The sequence below is a fragment of the Podarcis vaucheri genome, assembly GCF_965113315.1.
Source record: "Podarcis vaucheri genome assembly, chromosome: 2".
NCBI lineage: Eukaryota > Metazoa > Chordata > Lepidosauria > Squamata > Lacertidae > Podarcis > Podarcis vaucheri.
The window spans coordinates 67,195,169-67,221,772 of NC_138760.1; the positions used below are offsets into that span (position 1 = coordinate 67,195,169).

Here is a 26,604-nt window from a genome sequence, read left to right on the forward strand (position 1 = left end):
GAACAACAACTACCAGACTTTTAGAAGACAGGCAGCCCTGTTCAGGGAAGCTTTTAATGTTTGATGTATTAGAGTATTTTAATATATTTTTTGGAAGCCGTCCAGAGTGGCTGGGGAAGCCCAGCCAGATGGGCGGGGTACAAATAAATTATTATTATTATTATTATTATTCCTGAAACAAAGAGCCCAGCTTAGGCACTCATTTAAATGTGTGCATTATCACCAGACTAAGTGTGCAATGATCATAAAGCCATAGAATTGTAGAGTTGGAAGGGAAACAGAGGGTCATCTAGTCCAACCACCTGCAATGGAGGAATCGGAAACCTTTGCCCAGATAAAACCTGTAGGAAGGGTCAACACACACCTCCTTTGACTGAGGTTTGTTTTCATATTAAAACTGGGTGAGCTGTATTGTTGGGCTGCTGGCTTGTGAATGATGTTGAGAACTGGGCCCATTAGATATGAACAAGCTTTGCAGCATTTGATTTATTGTGGGGCATATCAGTAACTTTAAAAGTTGGTGGCAAATGAGTGAATAAGTATGATCCATCACGGATGTCTTGAATGCTGCTGGGAACAAATTGGTAGGAGCAGAAAATATAGAATCCATGGAGTAAAAATACAGAGAATTAGGTTGCAGCTGAAGGGGAAGATGTGATTAACAATGAATGGAAATATGAGACTTGGAAAAACCAGCTGTTTTGCAGTCTAATTTTTAAAAATCTGCTTACGAAAACTTGGGTAACTTAGAATGATCAGAATGAGTTTTTAGGGGGTATGGAGAATATGCTACATTTAGTCTGGAAAAATGCTACAAGTAGTTATATTGATTAATTAACCAGGATTTTAAAAGGAAAATAGAAATTGTAAATAAAAGGGGTAGGGGAGGTTGTGATTCTACCACTGTGTGTCTCTCTAAATTCATTAACAAACTTCTTTCTTCTCCTTATAACATTGCACATCCTGAAAAACGTAATAATTTCTGCCCTTGTACTTCATCTCCTTCATCAAGAGACTAGGACATCAAATAGATGTAAGACTTTCTCAAGGCCCTGAGAAACATCCTATGAAATTATTTTAATGCATTACTGCTTTCATTGTGTTAAGTGAAGGATGATAGCTCCATTACTAAATTGGGATCCCAATTTGATTCCCAGTGAAACCTCAGTGGGGAAAAGCAGAACCCCAAGGCTCGTTTTCCCAGGCTGTGTACATTCAAAGACTTGCTCACCTATCACCTGGAGGGTGGCTGAAGAATTAGTAGTTCCTGCGGAATTGGTTCCCAAGCAAGTATATTCCCCAGTGTCTTCTAACCGTACTGCTGGAATGGACAGGGTATGGTCTGTGAAGTATTTTCTAGATGTCACATCATAAGCTTCCATTGGAAACAAGTTGACCTGTAAGCCAGGAAAGTTAGAAATGATGGCACATTTTGTAGACAAGTCGTTGTTTTAGTTGTCACCATCCTCACTTTAATTCATCTCATTTCATTAGTGCCCATCCTAGACCCAGTGTTGCTCCATCATCACCCAAAGGATTAGACCTAAATCATAAAGTAAATATACACAGTAGGGTATTTATTTGTGCTTATGCCTGCTCCTAGAGAATGGCAATGGCATATGAAACTATGGGCAGTATTCACCTAAATAAGTGCACAAGCAAATTCAACTTCCCCAAATGGCTGACACCAAAAGTTTCATACAGTTGTTAAATATTATGGGGGGTGGGGGGAATGGATCCCTGCAGGACTGCACAGCACAACTGCCAAGGGGCTGAGCAGAATTTCCCCATGTCTACTGTCTCGGCCTTGTAGGTAGGAACACAACCACAGCAATACTGTGCCCCAACTTCCAACCCCAAGATCTGGTCTAGCAAGAGGATAGCATGTTTTGATGGTATCAACATCTACTGAGAAAGCAAGGAGGTGGAGCAGGATTGCACACATGCGCGCACGTACACGTGTACACACACACACACATATATACACACACACACACACCCTTCTCCCAATGCACTTGATCAATCAGAGCAGCCAAAGCGACTTTGGTGCAAAGACTAAGTCTGAATCCAACCTGAAAATGATCTAGATCAGAGCTTGCCAAACTTTTCATGTTGGTGACACACTTTATAGACATGCATCATTTTGTGACACAGTAAGTCAGTCTTACTAGCAAACCGGCGGGCTGCCCGCTCCCTTTCCAGCCCTGGGAGGAGTGTGGGGAGCATTCGTGCAACACACTGCAGCCGACACACTAATGTGTCAGGACACACAGCTTGGAAAGCTCTGGTCTAGATAACTAGCTACTTCCAAGTATACCTGAACCTAATCGCCATGAAAGGGAATATTCATAACTAGGCAATAATGACCATACACTTTTGTGTCTAGGGAGAGCTTTTGGAGTAGAAGGTGTACCACCACCTCATTTAGCATGGCTGACCGTACTCCATCCTTCAAGAAAGCCTTCACCACTCCACAGACTCAACTGTGAGTTCAGTTCCATAAAACTCTAAGGTTCATGCTCAGCAAAGACCAGATCAGCAGGGCTACATATGACATCCAGTTTAAAGTCATGCATCAATTAGCCCGTGCCACCAAATCTCTGTTATCCCAGGTCTTTGCTGTTTCAGCCATATCAGACAGTTCTGACTAAATACCTTTTAAAAATGACTTACATTTGCAGTGGAAGGATAGGTCCACTTTGCCTCATAGGAATAGGAGCGGGAACTTATTCTGCAGGTGATATTGAAAGGTTCTCCTCGTAGTCTCACATGATCTTTCATTTCAATTGTGACAGATAAGGTGCTTGCTAAATCAAGCAAAAAAGAAAAGAAAAGAAGTATGCCGATTAGCTACAGACTAAGTGAAGTAACAAGCAGCATTTTCAGGTCTGTCAAGATTTCTTCAGCTTGTGCCATCATTTTTTGAATGTGTGGCCCACCTTTTTTAAACCATGAATTCAAAGTCAGCCCTGTTGCCTAAGAGCTGGCAAAGCAAAAATGCAGTGCCCTTCGACTTCAGCTGGCATAAGCAGAATGGGTGCAGATGTGGCAGCAGCTGTGCTGTTCTATGAAGTTCTGCCACTGCTGGCTAGGAGTTGGTTTGCCACCATTGCTATTTATAATTTGTTGCATTTATTGTGTGTTGCACAAAGCTGCATGCTCAGACACACTAGTCAGTGTTTGGAAAAGTGCCAATTTTGATGGATAGCTAAGTTTTGGTTCATACATTGTTCCAGACAATGCAAATTAGCTAATTTCGTATTAAAATGTGAGCTGAGCCAATTTTTTCTCCCATCTTTAGCACGGGTCCAGTGCAATGCAGCAAGAAAAGGATGTGGAGTCCGGATGCAAGAAGGGATTGACGTTAAAATCCTTGCTCAGACATGAAAGTTGCACCGTGCCCTTGAAGTCTCCATAGTTTAGCCTCCCCCAATGCACAAAGCTGTCGTGAGAGGGAACAAGAGGTGGCCTTTAGCACTCTTCCAGCACTGTGCTATCAGAATAACTACACCAGCAACTTAGAAATACCTCACCCCACCCTGGTCCCCACCACCGCTGCTGTTGTGGCGCCACTGTAGAAAGAGCAACTGCAAACCTACCTTCAACAATAAGGCCTATTTTTGCTGAATCCATCCACTGTCCTTGCACCAGGGCACGACACTTATAGAAGTTTTTATCACTCATGTTTACACTGTGCATACGTATTCCCTCTTGAGCGTTGAAAGAGAACCCAGAGGAGATGTTGCGCGAGTCCGTCCACAGGGTAACATTGCTTGCCAATTCTGGGTTAGCGATCAAGCATGGCAGCACCACATCCTCACCTTCTGTCACCCTAATGAAGTATTTAAGGACACACCAGGCTGTGCTGTGATCTGTGGAGGGGGGTGGAGAGAAGGGTCAGAAATCAATTGTGAAGCTGAGGCCAGCATTTAGCAGATGTGCGTGTGGCAACTTGGAATACATTAGAAGCAACTGGAAGCAATGGCAACTACCTAGACTCCCTCACGCCAAATTATTTGGGGAAATGATCCTAACTGAGTTTAGGTATCCTCTGCTATATACCCACATAAAAATGTTCATGTATAGCTGAGCCAATGGGTTGAAAATTTGAAGTAAGAATGGCACCATTTCACACACATTCATTGAACAACCTCTCTCTCTGGGGCGCACGCCTGGGCAGTGTGTCTGGAGGTCCTGGGCTGCCCGGACGATAAGATCCTTCCTCTGGGCCTTATGAATGTGGTCCAAAGGAAAGAGAGCAATACATTTGGCACCACCTTGGCAACAGGAGCTGCCAGAAGGAGGCATACAAAATGCCGTCCAACCACCTTAAGGACTCCACTCTGGATTTGTGTAGGGTTTACTCCTTTTCTTCTCCTGATGATGTCCCACAAAGCAACAGGTACAGATTTTTCCTTGTGGGTTTGCTCCCAAAGCCTTTCTCACTCCAAAGCGAGTGTAGTCGCAAGGTAGGGGAGGTTTAGGATCAGAGTTTTCATTCTTTCCAGGTTGACGAGCCCCATCTGGCCCTCACTTCCCTCTACAGCATATGCAGAAACTGCCTTCTTGACCGTTGGACTCACTTATCGGTCTGTCGTCATGTGCAGGGGAAATCCCTAACTCACCGAGACCCATTAGCTACCCTCACCTGGTTTAGCCAGCCAGATGAAGCCATTCCTGAGGTGTGGCCCCTGTCACATGCAGACAGCTTCTAGGAGCCACAGGTGAGAGCAGGTGGGGCCAAAGATGGATCAACTACCCAGAAGGAGCACGTCGTGTCCCCCACCAGACATACTGCCCCTCCCCAACACATGCAGTCAATCCACAATATTAACAAATATACAGATGGAGAGAGTTGGCTCCCACTTACTATGCTCCTCTACCATCCATTCGTTATGGTGACCAGCAGACATCCATGCATTGAGGGAAACATCTATAGAGGGGAGCCTGCTGTATAGATACAGTTTCAAATCATGAGGAGAGACTATGCCTGTACAGCAAGCTGGCTGCAGAGGGTTGGGGACAGAGGGAGGTTTCTGGGAGAAACTGCCCCACTCTTCCTTTTCAAACCATTGTTAGCTGCATGGAGTCAGTGCCCCCAAAGTGTTTCCCTAAGTGCATAGCCCTTGTTTGATATTTTGGAAGCATAGAGTGGGAACAGAGATTGAAACTGAATGAAGTAGAAAAGAAAAGTCTGGTTACCTTTCACACAGAGAGATACAGATGCTGTTTCCTCACTGGTATGGTTAACATAAGCACACTGGTAGCTTTTCTTTTCCTTGTAACTGGCCTTGGGTATATAGAGGGTGCCATTGGTGTACACCACGATGTTAGACTCATTCCTTATGCCGACCCACTCCACACTAGAATTCCCGGAGCAATGCAAGCTTACCGGGTCTCCCTTGTTCACAATCACAGTGGGGAGATTAGGGCTGATGGTAGGAGAGGCTGAACCTAGAAAGAAGAAAGAGAGTGAGCAGCCTGTGTATCTTCAGGTACCATTGGCATATCTTTTTATTATTTATTTATTAAATTTGTTAGTCGCTTTATCTTGCCCAAGGCAACTCTAAGCGACTTACAACCAAACAACTTGCACCGATTAGTTCTGAAATGAGTAAAATAAATGAAGCCGACAGTGAGCCCTGTGACTTCTTTGCCTTGCCAGACTGCAGCCCAGATAAGGCTCTGGTACTCTGAAAAACAGCCATATGGTATGCAAACACAATCCTCTGTATTCTCCTAGCAGCTCTTCCTGAATGGGCCGGGCGTATGCACTCATCATCTGGCATGGGCTGTGTAGTCAGAAGTTTCATTGCATGGACTGTGGCAAGATGGAAACAAAGATATTAAGCACTCCTAGAGTTTGAATTTATTGTTATTTACGTTTTATACTGTATTTTATGCTGTTTTTTTGTTGCATCAATTGTTTTAAATTTGTTGTTAGCCACCCTGAGCCTGGTTTTCTGAACCAGGAAGGGCGAGGTATAAATAAAAATGTATTATTTATTTATTATAGATTAATCAACGGTGTCGATTTATTGTGTTGCCGCAGTTGCCTTGTGATTCACAGGTTTTAATTCCAAATGACTGAAAGGCAGGGGTTTTGTCTACAGGGGCTTCTGTGTGCTGAATTTTTTTTTTACAATAGATCTGACATTTGGATCTAGTCATACCTCATGCTGCTTCCACTTCAGGTTATGTCTTTTCAAGTTGCGTCCCACGGCAACCTGGAAGTACCGGAATGGTTACTTCCAGGTTTCGCCGCTTCCGCAGAAGCGCTAAATCGCGCCGCACACACGCACAGCCTCAGCGCTTCTGGATGCAAACGCTTCGAGTTGCAGACGTGCCTCTTGGATGGATTACGTCCGCAACTCAAGTTTCCACTGTACATTGGGGTGGGCAGAGCTCAATAGTTGTGCCGAAGGGAGAGTGAAAGGTGCAGGAGGCCTGTCTTCTTTTCCACCTGGCCATCCGAGCCCCAGATGCCAGCTTTCTTATTAAGGATCCAAATTGGCTTCTTCCTCAGGCTGAATGAAATGGGAGGTGAAAGAAAGAAAGGAGCATCTTCAGGCTTTTACCGTAGCTGAAGCCAATTGCCTTTTTTGCAGCGTCAGCAAGTTCTTTTGACCGCTGTTCATATTTATAATACAAGGATGAGGAAGTGAGAAGTGAATCAGCACCTCAAATGTGCTGAGGAAGGCATTGTGAATAATAGTTGCGGAGAGACAGACCCTGAAGTGCCCTTCAATAACAGAGGAAACACATTGAAGATGGTTTTCTCTGCTCTGGGCTCTGTGGCTCCTCTCTCTTCTTCCCACTCCTCATCGCTGCCGTTTAACCCCTTGGTATTCTTGTTCTTCCACTTCTGCTTTTTGCATTTTACTCCAGATTGAAAACAAGCCCAAGATTACTATGTCAAATGTTCTTGTCACATTCGTGGCAATCCACTGAAAATGAATTCTGGCTTTCTTTCCATGTTAGGTTTAAAAAGTAAAATAAGAAAACACTTGGGTCATGGAAGTGTGCTAGCTCTGATTCAAACGATCTCAACATGGTTCTGCGTTTAGCTTCTGCCAAATAAAGTTTTGTCATTAGTGCCAGGGTTGCAGGGCACAGTCCTAGGAGCTTTAAGTTGCAGCTGAATCGCAGTAAGTCCCACGGATCTAAATGGGGCTTGCTTCTGATTCGGCATGTACAGTATAGGGTTGTGCTGTTAGTCAAGTAATTGATTAGACTCTTGGTTAAAATTGCATACACTCTCATATAGATAAACCAACATAACTGTAATTATGTGTGGTGTAGTGGTTAAGAGCAGTGGACTTGTAATCATGCAGCTGCTGGGTGACCTTGGACTAGTCACACTTCTCTGAAGTCTCTCAGCCCCACTCACCTCACAAAGTGTTTGTTGTGGGGGAGGAAGGGAAAGGAGAATGATAGCCGCTTTGAGACTCCTTTGGGTAGTGATAAAGCGGGATATCAAATCGAAACTCTATTAGAGCAATAAATCTTATTCAAAAATATGTGGGAAGTGCAATAAGCAGAATGGAACGTATTACTTTATTTGGTGGACATGTGATTATGCACAAAAAGACTATAAGATGGTTATTAGAATAATAACAAATATACTGAGACATGAAGTTCCCTTAGAGCCATTATTGCTATTCCTGAACAATATGCCACCTATCATAAAGAAAGACCTTAACAGCTCTTAACAGCTGCAATAATGTTAATGGCTCAAAATTGGAAAGTTACATTACTCCCTTATTTAAATAATGGCTTAATACAGTTTGGGATTTGGCTATAATAGCAAAAATAACTTCTAAGAGTGAGAACTGCAAGTGAATATTGAAATAAATTATGAGAAAACTGGTTGCCCTATTTTACAATGCTGTCATGAAAATAATGACCTTTCGCAAAAGCAAATTCAAATAGGTTTTAATTTTTTTTTAGAAGAAACACTGCAACTTTATGACAAGTCTTATATTCTTGCAGAATATTATGATCTGAAGTATTTTTTCTGGAGCAGTTATGTTGATTAATGTTAATCATTGTCAAATGATTAAATAAATTTAGTAATTATAAAGCTTAACAAAAAACTAAAGTGAAAGCTTAATTAATAATGAGGCAGTGACTGCTCAATAATACTTAGGTCCTGTTAATTATACTTTTTCTTACTTGCTATATAAAATGAAAAATTCCAAAATAAAAAAGTTTTCAGAAAAGCTGCTGCTCAGTTACAGTAATTGGGACACATTTTTGGTTTATAAAAAGATTTTAAAATAAATCTGTTTAATTAATTGATTAAACATTACAGTGCTACCATTAAAGTATGTTGTTATTACCTTTCCTTTCCAATTTGTTTATAATAGTTTATTCCTTTAGATGTTCCTGGACTACATCTCCCATCATCTCTGATCATTGGTCATGCTGGCTGGGACCAATCCAGAGGGCCACCAGTTCCCCATCCCTGCTCTAGGGGAAACTAGTTTAGTCGCTAAAAGAAGAGTTTCTTTACTTGAAATGTGTTAAGCCTCAAGAAATGCCACCACATAGCAAAATTTGACTGGCTATGCAGCTCTGTGACACCCTCATGAAGTTGGGAACTCTTCTTCCATGGAGGTTTGTAAACAGATGTTGGGTGGCCATGTGCCATAGATGCTTTAGCTGAGATTCCTCCATTGCAGGGAGTTGGACTAGATGACCCTTAGGGGTCCCTTCCAACTCTATGATTCTAAGGTTCTATGGTCATTGTGTTCACAGTGGGATCTCTGGTTTGTTGAGATCACTCTCAGGAGGAGAAAGAAGCTCTGAACAAAATGGCAATATGACAAAAGGGAAATAAAGAACAGTAAGCAGATTTAGTGAGGGGTAGATATATTTTTGCTCTCAAATTAAAATGGGAAAACATTTGGTGGATTCCTAATAAAACCATACATAATATATTAATGTATAAATTAAAATCCAGATCATACCCTAATCACTATAATCCCTAGGGATGCAAAAGGGGTGTTTCTTTTTGATCTGTTTGTAGCGTGTTCAGCTTTATGCTGCAATATTTGTTGTCTTGCATGGACTATTTTAAAGATTTTAAAATATATTTTAGAATCTTTTAAAATTCTTTTGTTGTATTTTTGCATTGTTTCAGTTGTTCAAGCCCCAGCTGGAGCTGGTGCAGTGATTGAGCCCAAATTGGGCCTGATGCCCCCATTTGGCGGGTATCTATGAGCTTCTGCTGGTGTGTGGGGGAGGGGGGGATCCCACCAATAGTACTTCCACCTGCTTGTTGGATGGGTGAAGCAAGGAGCTCTGTTCCGGTGGAGTGGCACTGCCATCAATATGTGGGCAGTGGTTGGCAGAGGCTAGGGCACCTTTGTCCGATTGAACACACACACCTAGCCCTATGTGGAGGGGGTTGGGACTGCAGCTTCAATCTTGTATTTTCTACATTGTGAGGAATCTTCTCCTAAAAAGTGGGTTTTTTATTCAATTTACTAAATGAATGAATAACTAAAAAGGTTAAAGTAATTTCAAGATATATTTTTTTAAAGGATGTCCTTAATGGGACAACAGGAGATCTTAAACCTGATACCTTTCACAAAGCTCAATGTAATAGTATAACAGATGTGAAATCACCATCCTATTTTATGACTGTTAGAAGTAGCAAAGAAAGAATAATTGAATAGAAATAGAAATTGAAGTATAATAGCATAGATCTACTCTTTTTTTTTGAAAATAATATTTATTAAAAGTTTAAGAATTACAGAACGAAGTAGAAAAGGGAAAAAAGTAAACAAAACAAATCAATACACTACAGTACGTATAAAAACAAACAAACAAACAAACAAACAAAAGACACAATACATCAGAACAAAAACAAAAGCAAAAACAATTAAAAGCACATCCAATATTTCCATATCTTTATCTTTCATTAACTTGTTTCATCGACCTCCTCACACCTCCCTTTTTTGTGTTCTAGTTATTATTTCAGCAAATCCTTTCCATTTTTCACTGTTTTCTGTCATTTAATTATCTTAATTTATTTTAACCTTATCTTACCATTAAAACCCTAAAACTTATTTATACTTAACTCCTTATAACATTTCTACTAAAGCCATATAATTTCATTCCAACATTTTTCTAACACTCATTAATTTTACAATATTTCTCTAAATAATTTTTTACAATATTTCTCTAAATAATTTAAAAAAATAACTTTTTTCCAATCTTCTTCCACTGTCTCTTCTCCCTGGTCTCGGATTCTGTCAGTCCTTTCTATCAATTCCATATGGTCCATCAACCTGGTGATCTTCTATCCAAGGCTCTTAACTCTTTTCCTTGTCCCTTCTGCAGGTCTTTGTCTTTTGCTGATCTTGCTCTTACTTTCCTTCCTTTGGCACTGAGGAGTAGATCTCAGGGAAACTCCAACCTAACAATGTCTTTATTCCTTCTCGACAGGTCAGCCCATTCTCCATAGTCAGAACTAAAGTCCAAAAGACATTTCAGAGCGTGTTTCAAAATCCCTCCAAAGCTGAAGGCCCCCACAACTCCAATCACCCCCTGACCCAAATCCAGATCCCAAACCTGCATAAGGGGATCTATCCAACTTTCCTTCTCCAATCCAAGCAAGACTCCATCCCTCCAAATCTGGCTTTCTCTGGATTCAATCGTAAAGGGCAACAGCTTATGTTCATCAAATTGCCTCTGTAAGGCCACTTGAATTACTTGAGGTTCAACAACAACTTTCTCCTTCATCTTTTCCACAGCTTGCCATGTCAAAACAGATTCCTGAATCAAATCCTGAGTTGTTTCTGTAAAGGTATTCACTTTTTGTCCCAAATCAGTCATTTTTTGTCCCATATTGTCAATTTTAATAATCATCACATCCGTCTTCTTATGAAGCTGTTCCAATAAAGCACTTGTCTTGCAAAATGCAATCACTAAGGCTTCTTCTGTCAACATTCTTGTCCAAGGTCAATCTCTGTTTCTTTAATCTCTACAGCTGGAAAATTCCCCAGCTCCACTCCTGCAACAGTTTCAAAAACTCCCTCTAGGGGAAACAATTTCTATTTGTATCCGTCCTTTTAAACACAGATCCAGCAACAAAGTTAGTTCGATTTTCAGTTACATTTGCTCCTTTTCAAGTGCAAAAGGAAACAATGGAAACAATATATTTCTCTTATTTAACCATCTGTCAACATGTGTTCTATTCACAGTCAATGAACTTTCCCAAAACGTCGATCTTACTGGCAGCCCGTTCCCAGGTTCAAAACGGTGGTAATTTATCTTCCTTCGCTGTCTCTCCTGCAGACTTAGGTGATCTGAAATTTTCCCCCTCTTCTCCTGCTTCCAAGGGGGGTTTAGTAGTTTTAACCGATGGAGATTTAATCCTTTACAAAAGGCTTTCCAGACTTTGGTTTGCAACGTCTTTGCTTCAATCTATTTACAAAAGAGGAAGGCGGACTTCCTGTTTGAAACCTTCCCATTTCGATGCCAAATTAAGGTGTTTAAAGATCTGGTAGTTGTTTAAAGTCCAATTGTCCACAGGAAAAAGTCAGCGCTCTCCGGCAACAGCAATGCAGCTTCACTCCGTGAAAGCAGCAGTTGATTTGAAGTACCACGCCACTCACCCCACGTCGCTCTGGAACCCCGAAACCGGGTTTCCCTGCGAGTAGGGGAGGCGCAAAAGGTGTCAGCCGAATCCCACGTCCACAGGCTTCTCCCGCCTGTGGTTTTTAGTGGGTCTCCGCCTCGCCGTGGCGGTCCAGACCCTAATTTCCACGGAGCGGATTCCTCCCGATCAGAGGAAATCCACCATTGCCGGAGGCGCTAACCGAGAAGTCCCAGCATAGATCTATGCTTAATGGTGATGATGATGAAGAAGAAGCTCAAAGCACACAACTAATTACATGAGTCAATTTTGACTCAGTTGCATTCTTGTGTGAATATCACAATGAACAAGTTGAAACCACCACCACAATTTGTCAAATAAAAAATAATTCCGTATCTTAACAGCATCTTTCTCTTCCAGTTATTCTAAGTATGTAATGTTTTAATTGTACAACTTGGCACACAAGTCTAGAACAGGGCTTTTCAATCATTCTATGTCTCATTATCATTGTTGTTGTTGTTATACTCCTTCCACATCAATTTTCCTTAAAAGCCTTGTCTGTAGCTTCTTCGCAGGCTTGTCTGAGCTGAGAACGTGCCCTAAAAATAACACCCCAACTTTCTAGGACTGCTACATGTCCAGATTTTTCCAGACATTACCAGGGTTTCAGTGGCGGAATTGACGTCCAGGGGGAATTTCCGAAAGGCGGCACTTTGTCCTGGACCTTAAGCAAGTAAAAAATAACCACTTTTTGTTGTAAAAACTGTCCCAATGGTTGCGCATTTCAGAGGAAAATATGTAACATTTCTTTTCAGGAAGTTTGCTGCCATTGAAACCCTGATACAGTTCTAAGGAAGCCCAGAGTTCTCCAGAACAAAGTTTTAAAACTGCTTAAATTGTGCAAATTAAACTTGGACTAAGGCTGCTTGCACACCATACATGTCAGCCACAATTAAAGCACATCCTCCCTCCTAAGAATCCTAGGAACGGTAACTTGCTAGGGCTGCTGGGAATTGTAGCTTTGTGAGGGGTAAACTACAGCTCCCATCATTCTTTGGGTGGCGGTGTGCTGTAAATGTCTGGTGTGTGTGCAGCTTAAGTAAAGAACTTACAAATTCTGGATAAAGAGCCAGAAATTCTGGTCTGTTGGTATTATCAAGTCAGGACTTTGGCGCAAAAAAAGGAGAATGAAAACATGGCTGGCTTATCTAATTCTGAAGTAAATGAAGTAATACGCAATCACCATCTAACAGGCAAGACTACAAGTCCAGAATCTAACTGCACCACTTTCCTGATCAAAATTCACTTCAGAATCCATCTTTTTGATAGGAGGTGAACTTTTATGAAGCAGTGGAATAGTTCTATACAGAGAGAGTTGCTAGCGATTGGTTGCTACGTTTGGGAAAGGGTTATCTTAAGGGCTCGATTAGTGCTTTTCCACAGCGGTGGCACAGCGAGCCTAAGCCTTGAGAGCAAGATAAAAAATAATAAAAACAAAACAGGACTTTGAAAAAGTGCATAAAATTGCAGAGGCATTGGTGGGGAAGACTTGTGCTGCTGTTCACGAGCACCAGCTGTGACACTTTTGCAACCAGATTTCATACAGCGCTTGTGCATGCAACATGTGTGTGAAGGACAGTCTTTTTCCAGCGACTTGATTTAGTGCCAGGACTGCCAGAAAACAAACGTTCCTCTGAAATGGAAGCACTTGACAAAATGTCACCCCAATTAGAGTGACCAGGGATGGGGCAGATTCCTTAATGCCTCCCACCAAAAAGACTCTGGAACTCCTTCCCCAGGGAAATATGCTCAGCCCCCAGAGTGTATAGTTTTAAGAAACAAAGTCTTTTTAGAAGTCAAAATGTCTAGTAAACCAGATTGGTAGCTGGGTTTCTATGGAAGGTTTTTGGCGAGCCAACATGAAAGTAATGTGGGATTGAAGATTGGAGTGATCATTCTGTGATACAGTGGTACCTCAGGTTACATACGCTTCAGGTTACAGACTCCACTAACCCAGAAATAGTACCTTGGGTTAAGAACTTTGCTTCAGGATGAGAAAAGAAATCGTGCTCCAGCGGCGCAGCGGCAGCAGGAGGCCCCATTAGTTAAAGTGGTGCTTCAGGTTAAGAACAGTTTCAGGTTAAGAACGGACCTCCGGAATGAATTAAGTACCTAACCCGAGCTACCACTGTATTATGGCAGCAGACAAAGCTGTATTATAACTTTTAAATAAATGTGTGTTTTTATTTTAAAAAATCACCAGGAGTTTAGGGGAAGAGATTTTTTAATTCTTCTGTTTTACTAATCAGCAACTCTGTTTACTCTGGGAATTTCATAGTGCTTTTATCTGCATTTCTTTTTTGTATTTCTCTCTTTCTCACGCACACCTGTTTTCATTTTTTGTGCAACTGCCTTAGGCAGTGCTTTTTTCTAAAAAAAATATGTTTAGGGTAGGGGTACTCTCATTTCGACTTAAGAAAATCACCATTTTATAGTTCAAATCAGGAAAAATAAATACAGTAAATGGACAAAAGTACAAAGATTCACAAAATGTTTAGGGTATGTGTATCCCTGTGTCTCCCCAGAAAGAAAGCACTGGTCTTAGGTTAATGTTGGCAGAAAGGTGGGGCAAAAGCCTAATGAATAACAAAATCTACTAGGCACCGCACATTTCTCATGCAGAAGAACAGTACCGAAACCTTTCTAGCTGTTGACTCTTGAGAAATCAGGTGCATAGACCCGTACTGGTTTTGAAGGCTCTGTGATGGCAGGAATGTTCCCAGGACAAGGCTATCTCACTTCTCCCTGCCCTTCCTTCCCATGCCCCAAACTTCTCTCAATTTTGTGTGCACGGTACAATCCTAAGCATATGTATTCAGAAGTAAATCCTAATAATGTCCTCCACTTCATGTTACATTAAAACCTTGATGACTGATTGAGAATGCAATCATTAAGCTTACTATCTACACAGCAAATCAGGACTGCACAGAGAGGGATTCTTGGTGCCTTGCCCTCAACCAGGGATGGTAGCAGTGCCTGCCATCATGTGCAGACATCTGCCCAATGCTCAGCACCCTGGAAGTGACCCACCGGCATTGGGGATTGAGTTGGAGGCTCTCGCACACCTGGCACCAGCACACCTGCCAGTTTTACATTTCCACTGTGGAGTGATGCTACACCGGGGGATTGCAAGAACATCAAAATGTTGGGCGGCTTTGCAGGTACTGCCTACTGGATGTGTGAATGCTTTGCTGGGGGCAGGAGTAGAAGGTGGCCAGTCTCTCCCCCTCCCTAACTGGGAATTGCCTCTGCTCCTTAACTGTGGAACATCTGTTTTCATGGCCATAGCCAGAAACAGCGTAATTTTAAAATTTATGACTGTAGGTGGTATGGGATAGAGAGTGACTATGTGAGATACTGGTGACTCAGTCATTGTTAAGTGGAGGAGCACGATGATTTATTGTCATCTGGTCCAGACTCTTCAGATATCCCTCCATCGGTCGGATGGTTTATATATGAATTGGCCTTTGGTTCCAGATGGAAATAAAACATCCTTGGTCCAGCTACAAGTTGACTACAAGTTGACTCAGCAGTGCTTTTTCCCTAGAAAAATGGGTGCTGGTACTCACCATGAAGATGTTACACTAAGTGCCACACTTTTTAACAACAACAAAAGGTGCCAATACTGTGTATGCTTGAGTACTCCCTGAAAAAAAGCACTGGCTCTCAGAATTCAGAGGCATGGAGGAGCCAGGGAGAGTTTACACACATCAGTCTTCCTGGGCTGAGTGCACATATGTTCCCAAGGAGGGGACAGGATTAGAGAAGATGGAAACATCTTCGCCCATGCTTCCTCAGAAAAGGAGAGCACACAGATATCTATTGCTACCCTTTCCTGTCTCTGATGCCAAAGGATATTAAAGCGGGGCTCGGAAACACCAGGTGTGAAGGGTCCTGAAAGGGAGCCACCTTGCTAACCTCAAAACTGGCCAGCAGGGGCAGAAAGGGTTGGGTTGGGGAGGAAGTGAATGTCTTCATAGTCCCACTGATCTCTCCTGCTTAAAAGCGGGACACATCAAAAGCATACAGAGGATATTACATCCCTTGCCTACTCAGAATTGGGATGGGGGCAGAAGCTGACTTTGGGGTATTTATGTAGTCAACTCTTCTTACAAGCTTAAGGTATACTTTGTAGACCAACTGTATTAACTATTAGTGTATATGCACACAACTTGTGATATTCAGCTATACTGGTGTCATTCAATCAAGAATTTAGAGTTATCATTATAAGTAGTAGTAGTAGTAGTAGTAAGAACACCAATGAGAATGTATAGTCAGCTTCTGCAGTTTATTCAAAATACAGATAAATATATTTGCTGCCATTTCTTAAGCTGATGAGAATGAATTTTCTCATGAACTTTCAGAAAACGTCACTGACCCTGTTCCTCCCCTACTTCCTTTATACTTTCAGTAACTTCTGGCTATCACCTTACCACATTACCACATTGCACAAGTGACCTTCAGTTACTGTCCTGCTGGCCCATTTCCACCCCCACTCTTCCAGTGAAGCCATTTCAACCAGGCACATAACTCTTGCACCCTGCTGTTTGCAGTTGCATTTTCTACCTTAACCAAAAAGTCTTCCAGCTCATACAGTAATGATTTGGTTATATTGCTGCCCACATTGTTCTTAGCTTTTTTTGTTGCTGCTGCTACAGTATTAGGAGCCAACTTGGAATGGTTGCACCCTAAAGGTGGCATATGAATGCTGCTCTCTTTTGCAGCAAACCTTTGATTGCGCCTGCCTTCTGAGGACATCTACAATTGTGTGCATTATTGATGTGCACTATGTATTCACGAACAATAAATATGCAGAATTCCGTGGCCGGAAGCTTTCTTTCTTTGGTGGAAGCAAAAATTGAGAAATTATGGGGTTGTTATTATTTTTTAAGTGTGCATGTGGAAGGGATGGGAATAGGAACAAGATGGAAGAGTGATATTCATAGAAAGTTGAAGGGAAATAAGTCAGTTAAGCAGAAAAAAAAATCTGTTGTGGTTATTCACTATTGTTAAATGTATTAGTTGCTTTTTACAACGAAGTGTCTGCAAGTGACTTACATGATAAAAACATTAAACCAACGAAACAAAACAAAATTAAAGCCAAATATAAAAGCAGCAATAACACAGGACTTCAGGTGCTTATCCATATATATATAGAGAGAGAGAGCGAGAGCGCCCCTCTTACAAGGATGAGCACAAGAAGGAGGCCACAGACATACAGCAACTAGCTACCTCCACCCCCACCCCAATTTAGGAACCTCAGGACTGGATAAATGCTTAAAAACTGACCATGATTGTGCCAGACATGCTTCCCTGGGGAGAGAATCCCAGAAGGCCTGTTCTCATGTTGTCACCCTATACACCTCCCTCAGAGAAGACACATGGTGAAGGACCTCAGACGATGAATGCAGGGTCCAGGTTGGTTCACTCTCCCTGACGCTAAATAAATTAAAAAATTGTTCAGTAGCACCTTAGAGACCAACTAAGTTTGTTCTTGGTATAGGCTTTCTTGTGCATGCATACTTCTTCAGCTACCCAGAACAAACTTAGTTGGTCTCTAAGGTGCTACTGGACAATTTTTAAATTTATTTCGACTACGTCAGACCAACACGACTACCTACCTGAATCTCTCCCTGAGGCTGTCCTTGAAGTACTGAGGTCCTGAGCTGCAAAGAGCTGCAGCACTTTGAATTGTAGGGTTTGGGAAAACATGGGACTGAGTAGACATCCCATGCCTTAACCACTGGGCACCTTCCAAGATCCTCTCTAATTTATTAATTTAAAAACATATGAAGATATAATGAATTGACTCTGGCCCTAGTCCAGTGGTTAGCTATTTAAAAAAACAACAAATAAGAACAAACATGATTAGACGTCTGACAAAGAAAACCTCTGGTCACTAGCAGATGGGAAGTATCAAATTCAGTTCTCTTTCTTGAGCGTAAACCTAGTCTCTGATCTTAGAGACCATCTTAAACTGCTTAGAGACTGTCTTATGTAAACAGTACATGAATATATTAAATAAAATCAGAAATAATGCAACATTGATGGACTTCATCCTCTCCGAGAACGTACACCGAGTCAATTTATGTAATCTCCACAGTATGCCTACCATTCAAACTGAGAAATTCTAGAGCCACTTTTTAGAACTATCGTACAGGGTGTGTGTGGGGGGGGGATAAACTTCACACCTGAGTATTTAGTTTGTGGACAAAAGGCTGATAGGACCTAACTATGGAAAAGTGAAGCCAATCTTAAAAACAACTTCTGAAATACGACACAAATATGAACTGGCAACCAAATCCCAAGTAACGGTGGAAAAAGAACGAACTTTGACAGAATCATGCAGTTTCAACAGATAAGATTACTGTTATTGCAATAATTCAGAGATGTTTCTATGGCGTACTGATATAAGAAGCTCCCTTATACTATGCGACATGATTGGTTTTCTAGACCATTCGTGAGCCGCCCAAAGCTACCCTGGTGTCCATGCAATAGACAAAAAACAAACCTACCATGCCAGATATCAGCTGCTACCAAGAGCATCAGGATGGCTGGGCCCACTGGCACTGGAATAAACGTGCCCATCCTGCACAGGACAGGTGTGCTGTGGTGTTAGAATTGTGCCAGGGCTTTGGTCCAGTGGATCTTCTTTGGGAGAAAGAGAGATAGATGAGGTAGAAAATACTGCGAAGCTTTTTTCAGTTGTGCGTTCTCTGTGTCTGTTTCTCTCTTTGGAGTGGGAACTTCTCCTTTTTCTGAAATGACCACAAGTTAGGAAATTCCTAGTTTTTTTAGCTAAAAAAAAAGAAGCAAATGAGCAAAGGCATGTGTGTCACGAAAACTCACCAGTCGTAGATGGGGAGGGGAGGGGAGGTGCAGCTGCGTTATGATGCCCCATTTAAAGGGTTAACCCTTCATATAGGTGAGCTTTGCCTATGTTGTCATATAGACAACAGTCAGAAAGGATCCCTTGTGAATAGGGATGGACGAATATATCACTTTCGGTTTCACTTGCTTTCTCAATTTCTAGCATTAACTTCAGTTCACCAAATTTCCACATCAATTTACAATTTTTGAAATTAAAAAAAATCCATTTTAGTGCACCTCACTCCTAATAAACATTGCACACATTTCCTCCTAAGATGATGCATTTCTGTATGCTGTTTACACCAATGTATTCATTTTTATGCACACTTTCCTGTAATATGCATTTTTTTTAAGTTGGAGAACTGCATCACAAAATCTGAAGGATTGCTGTGTTTCCATTTGAATGTTGTTTAGGGAAGTGTAAATCAGGTGAACCGAACCAAAGTTCTCTCCCATTCCTGCTTGCAAACTAGTAAACTTCTCTGACCTCTCATCGCAGAACAAATATAAAAATGTTGCAGAGGGAGCTTTTAAACCGACCCCTGGGGAAAAGTTGGTGTGAGCAGGAGGTGATGGGGAACATTCAGATGGGGAACAGGGCAGAACTAGGCAATGAGTGCATAAAGGTAAAGGTACCCCTGACCATTATGTCCAGTCATGACCAACTCTGGGGTTGTGCGCTCATCTCACTCTATAGGCCGAGGGAGCCGGCATTTGTCCGCAGACAGCTTCCGGGTCAGAAACGCCGTTTACCTTTCCGCCAGAGCAGTACCTATTTATCTACTTACACTTTGATGTGCTTTGGAACTGCTAGGTTGGCAGGAGCAGGGACCGAGCAACGGGAGCTCACCCCTTCAAGGGGATTCAAACCGCCGACCTTCTGATTGGCAAGTCCTAGGCTCTGTGGTTTAACCCACAGTGCCACCCGCGTCCCAATGAGTGCATAGTAGGGCTTAATAGCCGGCCAAGGATCTGCAGAGGGAAATGCTCATTGCAAACATCTGCAGAAGTAACCACTTTTATATGGTAATGATAGGAGCCTCCAATATGAGATGAGGGAGCTGGGGTGTTTGGTGTTAAAGGGGAACATAGGAATAGTGGCATAATGGAAATCTGGTGAAATGGAGAGAACCACCAGGACATAGTTATTTCTTGACACAAACGCTATAGGAATGGCAAGGCAGATGGTCATTAAAGGAACAGGAGGTGCGGTATGTCGGAGAGGCCTTTGGGTCCCATCCTGCAGGAGTTGCCTTATGTTCTTATTATATATTGTTTGGTCTGGGTTCACTAATGAACTAGTTAGGTGGAGCTCTGCACAGCTTGCGGTTAAAGAAAAGGCTGACATGGGGATGGAAGCACAGGTCAAGGACCCCCTTTACCTTCCTTGGTGGATTTTCAGATTTATCAGCATTAGCAAAATGGGAAGTAAGTGAGAGGAAGCATCTTTCCTTTACAGTAACCTTAAGGGTTTTGTTTACAACGATAGATATGGGACCTGATCTGTCTATGCATATGCACAAAAGCTTCGACTTTGCGTATAGAGAGCCCCACCACCATCCCGAAACATCCAGTAATTGTGCCACTATGCTGATTAGGAGATTTGGGACGACGGCTAAACCCAGCCTTCTTCCCCCCCCCCTCCCATACTACAGACAGGTTCAATAACACTGGACTGGAAAGAGTCACTGAATTTGTGCATAAGTACCCTCCTCCTGCTAGGAATATGTGTATGGAAGCCTGGATCAGTGTATCTCATGGTTGAGTCTCTCTTGGTTGTACTTTTGTTTGGTATTGTTTTGATTTTTTTCTGACTCCCAAATGATGTGCCACACCCCATTGTTGCATTCAGCCAGAGAAGCACTCATAGACATAAAATTGTAATTTAGGGCATTTGGGATACAGTGTTATTTATTATCTCCCTATATTTGACAGGTGTGGCTTATTTGCATTTAGCAGTATTTCAGTTGATGGAATTTAGTCATTGAAACCCCATTAAATGATTACAGTATTGTGAAGTAGTTAGAGTAATGGATTTGGGCAAGGGGGAAAACCTGCATTTAAATCTCCAGTCAGCCCTGAAGCTCACTGGGTGACCATTGAGCCAATCACTGCACCTGTCAGCCTAACTCACCTCATTGGCTTGTTGTAAGGATATAATTGGATACTTAGGGCAGTAAGAAGAGCCTTGCTAGACCAGACCAAAGTATCTTCATCTAGCAGACTGGTATTATAAGGTGGCCAGTAAGATGCTTCCTGAGTAAGGCAAACAGGGCATGAAGTCCCTGAGCTCCTTGGGGAAAGGGCAGGCCATAAATGTAATAAATACAGAATAAAGCACTTGCATTTCAAAGTCAACATTGACATTTCAGATGGAAACTGGAAAGCCAAAATCTGAAATGCTGGCAAATTTTGAATAGTTGCAGAAACGCTCCTTTCATTTTCAGCAGGAACACTTCAGAATGATAGCTAGGACCAAAATGCAATGGCCCCAATCACCCCTAAGCTAGCCCGGAGAAATCCATGCTTTTCTGCCTGATGTTGATGAAACCAATGAGTCACCCATGAGGGAATTGTCAGTGTTGTGAAAAATCAAGAGCAGGCTGGCTTTTTGACACACAACTCTGTCCCGATTCCAAAACAAGCAACGAGGAATCCATTGTCAGCTGCATCTGACCAACTAGTGTACTATTCCAGAGATCAGCAAGGGCATTTGTCGACCTGAAAGGCTCCTTTCCTTTCAGTTCATCATTGGAGTCAGCCACCTCATATCACTGAGCATCTGCTAGGGCCACTATGCCCTGCCAGGGGGCACTGCTGATACCTGCCCTAACCTCCACACTCTACTACTACTACTACTACTACTACTACTACTATTATTATTAATTTCCTTTCTATACAGATTTATATTTTTTAGGGGGAGGGGACTCAAAACAGTTTACAACCTATATCAAAACATCAAATAAAACAATCCAGAATAAAGCATTACTGAAGAAAGTCAAATGCAAAGTATACATTCAAAGCTACATATTTTAGTTTCCTATTATCTTAAAGATTTCAACTACTGAATGCACATCGAATTCAGCAAAGTTAACAAAAGCAATTATCTTAAACATTTCAGAAGAAAACATCACTAAAGGAAGTCATATATAAATACACATTTAAAACAGCATAATCAGTAAGAGAATAAAATATTAACTTCAGCATTGAACCTATCTGCTGCTGTTGCTGCCAATGGTGGGCGGTGGCTGTGGAAGCTCGGGCTCCATGACCTGGGTCTGCACTAAGAGACAGCCAAGATGGCCTCTGGCTTCTTCAGCAGCCTCAGCTTTTGCAGCTGGAGTCAATTAGGGCCCCTCCCTCCCAGGCCAGGTGGGAAAAGGCCTGTAAGGCAGAGAGCAGGTCTTCCAGGACTTACAGCCCAGATGGTCTTTAAAATATGGGGTCTTGCAAGAAGTACCACACAGCTGGATCTCACCGCCCTTTTAATTTCCCAAAATGCTTCTGACCTAGTCTCACTGTGGGGCATAGTGAGAAATTAAAAAGTTGCCCAGTTCAGTATGTGAGCATTGCCACCACAGTCCGGTATTCTCATCAGAGTCCACCAGAGGATATTTGTACGAGAGCCCCTTAAAATTACAGCCAGTCCTATTTATGTTGCAGTCCTGTCCACATAGGCGCCGACTCCATGGGGCTTGAGGGGGCCCGAGCCCCCGCAAAAATTCGTTTGGGGGGGGCTCCGCCCCCCCAATAATCCCCGGCGCCCCTCCAGCAGAGCGCCACCCCTCCCCCAGCCCAAAATGCACAGGGTCGGGCTGCATGCCTCCTGCCCTCCCTCCCGAGCAAAAACTCCACCCAATTTCCTTCGGAGCTGATTAATAGGCGCAGCACGCTCTCCCCTATTCGCTCACGAGGAGGCGGCGCCACTTTATTTGCATATTCATGAGCTTATTTATTATTCATGAGCTTTCCCGCCCCGCCCCCCCCAATATTTTTTATAAGTCCGCGTCCCTGCCTGTCCACATTTACCCATTTGCTCACTGTGTCCAATTCCGGGCACCACAATTTAAGAAGGATGTTGACAATTTGGAACGTGTGCAGAGGAGGGCAACCAAGATGATCAAAGGTCTAGAAACTAAGCCTTACGAGGAGCACTTGAAGGAGCTGGGTATGTTTAGCCTGGAAAAGAGGAGACTGAGAGGAGATATGATAGCCATCTTCAACTATCTTAAGGGCTGTCACACGGAGGAGGGAGCTCTGGAGGGCAGGACTCAAGGCAATGGATTCAAGTTCCAAAAAGGAGATTCCAACTAAACATCAGGAAAAACTTTCTGACAGTAAGAGCTGTTCAGCAGTGGAACAGACTCCCTCGGGAGGTGGTGGACTCTCCTTCCTTGGTGGTTTTTAAGCAGAGGTTGGATGGCCATCTGTCATGGATGCTTTAGCTGAGATTCCTGCATTGCAAGGGGTCAGACTAGATGACCCCTGGGGGTCCCTTCCAACTCTATGATTTGTGCACCAGAACTGCAGGAAACAAGGAGTGATTTGTGAGAACAGTAACACAATCTTTGTTTTACTACTAGATTCTTTGAGCATAGAGTTAAGGATACCATCCTGGCTGGTAATTCCACTGCTGAAAAATCTCGACCAACGCATATTTTTAACGGAAGGGTTTGTTTTTTTTTTAAGACGTTTATTTCCTTATTTATCCATTTTTCCAGGAACAAATGCCAACTCAAAAGGAACTGACTCGCTTTGAAGGAACAAATATTAAATTGCTTGCCCAGAGGGGAAACTATCTCTCAGTGGTATGTCAATCGTTTCTATCCACAGATGAATGCCAGACAATTGTTAGGTCTTAAAACTGGCATTAGCAGTTCATATGTTACTTTCATTAAAGGGTCTGGGGTTACATTTAGTTTATGAGGACTGTGTCAGCATCGAGCACTTCAATAACTGGAAATAATTACTTAGAATGTGGTCACAGAACCACCATACATTTAACTGTTTTCATCTGTCTGTCTTGGGAGACAATGTAGCAGACCCTCCAAGTGTCCCTATTTTCCAGGGATGTCCCTGATTTAGAGAAGCCATCCTGGTTTCTGATTTGATCCTGGAATGTCCTCCTTTTCCTTAGCATGTCCCTATTTTCATTAGAAATGTTGGAGGGTATGGTGTTCTCTGACCCCCAAGCCATTTGAAGGCAATCCTGTATAGGGAAGTTTTTTTTTAATGTTTAATGTTTTATTATGTTTTTATATATGTTGCAAGCTCCCCAGAGTGGCTGGGTCAACCCAGTAAGATGTGTGGGCTATAAATAGTAAAATTATCATTATGGAATGGGATGGCCCTATTTTCATTGGAGAGATATTGGAGGGTATGATGTAAGAGTGTGCCTTGGGGGTTAAGTGAATCTGCTGCACTTGAATTCTGGTGCACTCATGGTGTTCTGAAACTAAATACTGTATATGCTTTAAGGTCGGGCAAACAAATCTTTCCCATGGGGAGCCTGATGAGTACCAGGTAACCTGAAGGAATTCCACTCAAAACTTTGCTTTTAATTGCATGGAAATAGAAGCAAAAGGTAACTGCAAGCCAAATAATTATTTATAATGATGAAACTGAAGAGGCACCTCATAATAGGTGATGGTAACATTTCAGAACTAACTTCCATTCAGAACCATAGCTGTCAATTCCCCCCCTTTTTAAAGGGAAATTCCCTTATTCCAAATAGGATTCCTCGCAAGAAAGGGGGAAAGTTGACAGCTCTGTTCAGAACATAAGAAGAATCCTGCTGGATGAGGCCAAAGACTCAGCTACTCTAGCCTCCTCTTCTGACTAGTGGCCAGCCAAGATGTCTGTAGGTCCTGAGTATGAAAAGCAAAGGTAAGATCAACAAGATGTACCGGTAAATCGAAATCCTTAACAAAAGTAATGAAAATTATTGAATAACATTATTGAACAAAGATGCCAACATACCCAGTAAGGCTCCGTCAAAGCCTTGGATGAGGTCTGAATCTGATGTGAATGTTTGTGGCACTGTAGGTGTAATCCAAGGTGCAAATTCCAGTTTAATATGAACAGTTTGCTCCAGGGGGGAATCTGCCAACTGAAAATGACCCTCACTTCCATCGGAAGGGGATGCTTCTTGTTTGGGCTGAGGAAAAAAACTTGCCTGCAATGTCAGCCTCCAAGCAGGTTCTGGTTTATTATTCAAGCCAACCAGGTGGGTTCTGATCAAGATCCAATTATGACAAGCTGTGTCAGGTATAAGAGGCCCCATAACATGAACCAGAAAGTGTGTGTTATTCCAGCAGAAATTATAAACTTTTATATTTGCATATATAGGCAAGGTTGCAATTAAAAACATATATATCTTGCAGTAGGCCTATTTGCCTTTGAAATATCTTTAACGGAAAATAGCTTACAATTTCTTGCTTGACTTTTAATGTTCAGCAACACAGGAGCAGTTACACACACATGCAGTTTGCACTTACTAAATGGAAGCGGAGATAAATTTAAAGCTGTTTGGTGACATTTTTGAGAGCAAACTCATAGAAATTTAGTAAAAATAATTGGAGGCCCTTCGTAAATGGAGCCCCTAAGCTGTAGCTTACTTAGCTTGTGCATAAATCTGAGACTGGTTCTGAGGTAATTTTTGTTTGGACATCCCTAATGCTCAGGTAACTTCATGTCTGCTTACATTTGATGGATGTCTATGATTTTCCCCACAGCCACTGAAGTTTGTTGAGTTCTTTTCTTTCCCCAAAGGCTTAACATAAAAAGGCCTTGTATATATGCAATATTTTTTGACGGGGTAAGGGTGATTATTTTTCCTTCATTGTTGACTCAACTATTAATGACTGTCAGTGGACAGAGCAGCCAGTCTTGACAACATCTCAGCCTCCCCCTATGAATCATGCCTTCTCCAATGAAAAAGCCATCAAACTGTTCTCCTCAGCTTAGTAGCAGTTCATCTGTATCCAGGGAAATCAGCCACAGGAAGCTTTGACTGGGATGTCTTCTAGCTTTGGGACTGAAGCTGCACCTTTATGGTACATTTCAGGGTTTTAAAGTGGGCTCATTTTACACATGCACATGAATAATCTTCTATTGGCTAATGCAGTTTACTAGCTGACACAAGCAGGAAGGAGGACAAAAACACAGCATGCTGTAGCCACAGCATCAAATTGATTTTAAAGGCAATGGGTTTTGAGAGTTTCAGCTAAGTGGATGTGCCAAGGATGCTCATTTTACCTCCTCTTTTCAGAAAACCATCTCATTAGTCACCTGCAGCCAGGTTGCTAGCAGACATTCATGAAGATGCATTAAAACAGCTGTTTTACAAGAGGGAATGGTTTTACTAAATTAGTAATACAAGAGAGAGGAAGAGGGAATTTAAGTGTTTGACAAAATGCTGAACCAGCTGTTGCATTGGATAATCTGCAGTAGCTGAAACATGGCACAGGAAATGTGAGAGCGCTCCAACCAGGATAGGCATACAGATGGTCTTGCAAATGGGGGGGGGGATCTTGGGCAACACAAAATGATTTAGACCAGGCATGAGATGCCCGCAGACCAAGCGATATTTTCTGCAGCTGTCCTTGGCTGGATCTAGAAGAAGCATTTCAGTTAAACACAATGTAAACTTTGTATGAGGAATCGGGTTGGCAAAAACGGAACTCCACAGCGCCATCTGGTGTCACAGTGTTATAATGCATATACAGTACAATGCATAAAAAGCACTTTCTCTTTGTGTCCCCTGATAAAGATCAATCTCCTGGTTCTGGGTTACTTTTGGTTATTGCCTTGTGGCTGGGTTGCATTTTTAGGTGAGCCACACAGTTAGTTGACTGTGTAGAATTTAAACGAATACATGCAAAAAGCAACAGCCCCTCCTTTCCCCAGGACAGGTGGGGAGATTATTTATTTAATGCAATTTATAACACCACCCATTTTCTTTCTTCATGGAACTCAAAGTGGGATACATGGAATTCTCACGCTGTCTCTCATCCAAGGACTGGCTGGATCCAGACCTAGCAAGGTCCTCACCTTGCCTGACCATC

At 42.2% G+C, this 26,604-nt stretch overlaps 1 protein-coding gene across 1 annotated transcript in view; it reads right to left on the reverse strand.

Annotated features, from left to right (window-relative positions):
• Positions 1–18,426, reverse strand: part of CSF1R (colony stimulating factor 1 receptor) — a 44,164-nt gene extending 25,738 nt beyond the window's left edge. Inside the window, exons 1-5 of the mRNA XM_082211754.1 lie at positions 18,184–18,426; positions 5,203–5,454; positions 3,600–3,872; positions 2,674–2,807; positions 1,232–1,397 (exon numbers count right to left, since the gene is read on the reverse strand). Of these exons, the coding sequence (XP_082067880.1) occupies positions 1,232–1,397; positions 2,674–2,807; positions 3,600–3,872; positions 5,203–5,454; positions 18,184–18,256 (898 nt within the window). The 5' untranslated portion in view covers positions 18,257–18,426. The remainder of the gene's footprint in view (positions 1–1,231; positions 1,398–2,673; positions 2,808–3,599; positions 3,873–5,202; positions 5,455–18,183) is intronic.
• Positions 18,427–26,604: the final 8,178 nt, after the last annotated feature.